Source organism: Octopus bimaculoides, chromosome 2, assembly GCF_001194135.2.
Source record: "Octopus bimaculoides isolate UCB-OBI-ISO-001 chromosome 2, ASM119413v2, whole genome shotgun sequence".
Taxonomy (NCBI): Eukaryota; Metazoa; Mollusca; class Cephalopoda; order Octopoda; family Octopodidae; genus Octopus; species Octopus bimaculoides.
The window spans coordinates 161,887,555-161,893,141 of record NC_068982.1 but is presented as its reverse complement, the minus strand read 5'-3'; the positions used below and the strand labels follow the sequence as shown (position 1 = coordinate 161,893,141).

The window sequence follows — 5,587 nt, the reverse complement described above, 5'->3', positions numbered from 1 at the left end:
AGAGAGAGAGAGAGAGAGAGAGAGAGAGAGAGAGAGAGAGAGAGAGAGAGATTAAAAAATATAGAGATGGCAAAACATCTGACCACTTTGGTGGAATAGTATAACTATAGAAGGGGAATTGCAGAGAAAGACAAGAACAGAAACTTAAAGCTATTAATAAGAAAGGTATCCTTATTTAGAGGAAAAGCTTTCTTCTAAATATAATCTGAAAAGTAAGCAATAAGATCAGTACTTTATGGTGGGAACTATTTAGGCACACTTAATGCCATTTCAATAAGATTAATAAAGTTATCATGCTTGCTGTATTAACTGGATTAGTGTTTCCTTCACTATTAATAATGAACAAGTCTACCACGTAAAACAGATTGATAGGTGTCAGGTAAAGAGAACTGTGCCATCAACAAAGGAGTTTAAAGAATTTAATAATCAGAGATAAAGAGTTAGTAGGGAAGAAGACAGGGGTTTAAGATATGGTAAAATGACAAAGTTCTGTAGATTCATATAAGTAGAGCCAATAAGCAATGTTCAGTGTATTAGCTATTGGCATTATCTGAAAACATGGAACTCGGTTTGGGTCAATTTGGTTTTTCTTCCATCTGGAGCTAATAAAATGAGTACCAACTGAGTATTAAGAATGGTTCAATAACTTGTCTCACCCTAAAAATAGTTTGATAAATTATTTATTACTTTTTTCTATTTATTTCTTGCACTTAACATTTACTTAAAATCTTGTAGATTTGTTTGTCTGTTGGATCAGTTATTTCTTCAGCTGAGCAATGTCCTTACTGCTAACTACTCAACAAGGAAGAAGTTTGTTTGGCTCAAACAAACTGGAATAAGCAGAAAATAAAGCACCAGGTAGTTTTCCTCTTTATTTGAAACAGCGTGGATGTATCAGGTTTTAAGGTTTATAGAGTTACATAAGATAATGTCAAAGTAAAACACCTAATGAAGAGTCTCATGACATCACTGAGGGTATCTGTATTGACAAAAATTTGTTCAATAAGCTTACAAAATAGAATAAGTATGTAACCTAAGGAGAAAGGAGAATTGCCATGTTTCAGACAGGATTCTTCAACAGGTTAAAATTTTCTCTTGGCAGAATATAAACTTATTGACTTTTGTGAACATTATTCAAGCAAGTAATGTAATGTGCTTTGTTTAGATATGCAAAAACGATGACAGCAGTAAGATCTGAACCTCACTTCACAGTTTATATAAAAACATTTCGAGTTAGACGTTAAATTATTATTGTTCATATATTGTAATATCGTAAATGTATTCCTGTTATACATTGACAGTATTGTCAAAATATTCTAATATCAAAAATTTATTATGAAAATATTGTTATATCATAACTGAAATGGCAAAATATATGTATTAAAATATCATTGTACCTGTATGCATTAAAATATTATAATAACCTCAATGTTTTTGCACAATGTTGTAATATAAATATATTAAAATATTTCAATATTCCAAATGTTTTTCAAATTATGCTGATGTTGACTTTGTTTTCCATTCTTTCAGAGTCAATGAAATAAATACCAGTTGAGCACTGGGGTCAATGTAATATATTTGTACCCTCCCCCACAATTTCTGGCCTCGTGTCAAAATTTGAAACCAATATTCTAAATCTTTGGTTGAAATATATCATAAATGTATTTAAATCTTGTAAACTCATTAATGTATTGTTTAAAAGTATTTTCTGAAAACTTTAAAAATAATTTCTTAAGAAAGCAGCCTAAAATGATAGGGATGATTGGAAGACTGAAGCTATTTCCTGAGTAACACATGGAAAGCATAAAGAATAATAACATATATGATACTGCACAGAACAGGCTAATTAACTTACCATTGCACTGGCAGCAAATTGGTTATGTTCTTGGTCTAAATCCAATGCCATTTGATGGGTTGGGCCAATTTCTGTGTAATTTATTAGGAACATGTCTCTGTTATGAGAAATCCATTCAAACATCTGACAAACAAGAATGAGAAGAAAATATAATATATTAAGAATGTTTTCATGTATTTCAAATTTCCTACATTTAAGCAAAAATATTTTAACCATATCTTTACATACAAAATTTTAATTAGAACAAATCACTTTTAAATCTAAAGTGCATGATATCCAAATGAATCAAATGTATGAGAATCAGATCTATCGACTTATAACCTTAGCTTCCCACCATTTAAATATCAGATTCTAAGTTGAAACACAAAGCTGAATTAAAAGTAACAATTACAGCCAGCACAGAATTAAATATTGGTCTGTTATTATCACAATTCTCTGATTATTATTTCTAATAATTTTGAATCCCATTGCACATAAACAAAACTGTGTGTGTTGGGGATCTGGCCAATAATGTAGAACCAACAAGGTACAAATAGCCATCAATTATCACTCAAATCACATACAACCATCTTTAAAAATATAAAGATAAATTGGACAATGTTATTTAGTCCAAAATCAAACCTAATTGAATAGACTTATGATCGAAGTTATTTCTACTATGATGATTCTATCATTTTGTACATTTACAACTACACTAATGAATGTCTTTCCTTTTAAAAGAGAGTCAACAGGATTTGAGATATTTTAAGTTTATTCTTTATATTTTTGCTATATTTAAACAGAAAAGGAAGTTGGAACCAAGATGTCTTGAACACAGACATTTTCAATACACAACTGCTGTTGATTGAGGAAACTATACAAGAGACATTTAGCAACAAAATAAAAGAAGTGGGCAAAATCAGAGAATTATACACTAGATCATCATCATCATCATTTAATGTCCATTGTTCATGCTGGCATGGGTTAGATGGTTTGACCAGGACTGGCAAGCTGGAAGGATGCACCAGACAGTCTGTTTTGGCATGGTTTCTATGGCTGGATGCCCTTCCTAACACAAACCACTCTGAGAGTGTAATGGGTGCTTTTACATACCATTTGCATACTGGTATCTGCCACGACTATGGTTTTACTTGGCTTGATGGGTCCTCTTCTCAAGCATGGCATAATGCTAAATGGACTTGGTCATTGCCTCCATGAGGCCCAACACTTGAAGCCCGGCATAATGTCAAATGCTCTTGGTCCTTGACTCCAAGAGGCCCAATGCTCAAAAGGTACTTTTACGTAACCACCAGCACAGGTGCCATTTGCATAACACCAGTATCTGCTACGACTGCGATTTTACTTGGCTTGATGCGTCTTCTTCTCAAGCACAAGATAATGCCAATGGTCTCGGACATTGCCTCTGTGAGGTCCAACATTCGAAAGGAGCTCAACCACTTTGCCTCTGTGAGGCTCAATGCTCGAAAGGTGCTTTCTACATGCCACCAGCACGGGTGCCGGTTACGTGACACCAGCATCAGCCACAACTGCGACTTCACTTGACTTGATGGGTCTTTTCAAGAACAGCATATTGCCAAAGGTCTCGGTCACTAGTCATTGCCTCTGTGAGGCCCAAAGTTTGGAGATCATATTTCACCACCTCATCCCATTTCTTTCTGGGTCTACTTCTACCACAGGTTCTCTCCACAGTTAGGGATCAGCACTTCTTTACGCTGCTGTCCTTGTCCATATGCATCACATAACCACGTCAGCATATTTGTCTCACTTGCACACCACATCTGACATCTCTTATGCCTAACTTTTCTCTCAAGATGCTTACACTCAGTCGAACATGCACACTGACATTGCACATCCAGTGAAGCATAATGGCAAAGGAGAAAGAATGATTAATACTCAGATTTCTTATTCTTACTCAATGTAATTTTATCTTTATTTTGATATTTACCCTTGTTTACAAACACTGTATTTCTGACTTGTGTTTAGTTCTTGACTCATTCTTAGTATTTGTCCTTATATTTGACTACATGAAGCTTATACATAGTTCACTGTTGCCAAACATTTAGAAAGCTGGCCATTTACCAAAATGTATTCTTAGTAAGTACGTCAACAATGAAAACAAATGAATATTTACACTTTCAGTGAATGTGTTTGGTTCATTCTAGAAGCTATCAAGAAACCAACCAGAAAACAGCATTTTTAGATAGTAGGATGTGACGAATCTAGAATGTTCTATTGTCAGCAAATTGATTGGGAATGTATCTTTTACAAGGTGGTGCTTCTCAGCAATATTTGTACACACTCTGACCGTAACAAATCATACTTTCCTCAGAAAACTACTGGAAACACAGAAGCAAGAGAGCTTACAGACTAAAATTGTGAGTGTGTACTGTAATCAAAACAACACAAAGAAAGAAAATTTAACAGTACCTTCTCCACATCATTCTCAAATACCCGCAGCTGTAGACATTGTTCAAGTCGAGCTTTTTTATTTATCCACAACTGATTTAGGTGCTGCTTAGTCGACTGGAGATTGTCCAAAAGGTGAGAAATCTGAGGGACAGCACTCTGGAAATCAGCATTTCCAGATATCACAAAGAGTTTATGACTAGAGCCTGAAAGAAAATATTACTAACTTTAGAGCAGAAATCTTTATCATCGGGTAATAATTTCAGCTGAGGAAAAAATATATAATTTATGTAATTGGAATGATAACAAATATACATTTTAAACATGCATTTTTCAAAAATAGTTCAGGTTTTGTTCATTTGAAATTTTCTTAAAGCATAAATGGTGTAATATAGGCTCGTGACATAAGGTATTGATTTCCTGGCTAAAGGAACAGGATTCAATTCATATGTCACCTACATTGTGCCCTTAGTTAAGAATACTCAACATAAATGCTGCTTGTACATGATAAATGTAGTATGTGCAATATAAGTGTTGTATACTCAGCGCGGATGTGGTGAGCTCAGCCTGGTTGTAGTGTGCTCAGCTTGAATGCAATGTGCTCAATACCAGTGAGATACAATCAACATGTATACTGAACATGAGTGTATTTTAATCCATGTGATCTTAGTAGATTCAGTATGAGTATAGAATACTCAGCACAAATGTAGCATTGATGTGCTCAGCATGAGCATGATTTCTTCAACATGAGTATTGTGTACTCAGCATCAGTGTGGCAAACCCAACATAGATACTTTGTACTCAGTCCAAGTGTACATTTCAGACAAACATAAAATACATACAAATATAACCTCATGAGCAGTTCAGTGAAAATTCAAAGTGATTACATACGTCACAGTAAATTGATACCAATTTCTCCTGATGTATATTTCAATTTATTCAAACAAATGGTCTGCAACAACTAACCAAAAATGATGCAGAATTTGTGTAGAAACCCGGTGCAAGCTATGGACACATAAGAGGTGCAGCAACATCAAAAGCAGGTTAACTAGCAAGTTAGTTTTTGTTTGTGGCAGATGTTCAGGTGCAATAAACACTGTAAACAAACAGGAAACAACTTCTATCTCATTCCAGGGTAAAAAACTAGAGGTAGTCGATAGCTTCCGCTATCTGGGCGACCAAGTTAGTAGTGGGGGTGGGTGCGCTGAAAGTGTAGCTGCTAGAATAAGAATAGCCTGGGCAAAGTTTAGAGAGCTCTTACCCCTGCTGGCGACAAAGGGACTCTCACTCAGAGTAAAAGGCAGACTGTATGACGCATGCGTACGA

The 5,587-nt window shown here is 34.9% G+C and overlaps 1 protein-coding gene across 7 annotated transcripts in view; it reads right to left on the bottom strand.

The window, feature by feature from the left end:
* Window positions 1-5,587, bottom strand: part of LOC106875262 (kalirin) — a 551,716-nt gene that overhangs the window by 397,545 nt on the left and 148,584 nt on the right. For all 7 annotated transcript variants that reach the window (XM_052965684.1, XM_052965687.1, XM_052965686.1 and 4 more), the window contains 2 exons: window positions 4,283-4,467; window positions 1,856-1,978 (listed from right to left, as the gene is read on the bottom strand). In XM_052965684.1, the coding sequence (XP_052821644.1) occupies window positions 1,856-1,978; window positions 4,283-4,467 (308 nt within the window). The remainder of the gene's footprint in view (window positions 1-1,855; window positions 1,979-4,282; window positions 4,468-5,587) is intronic.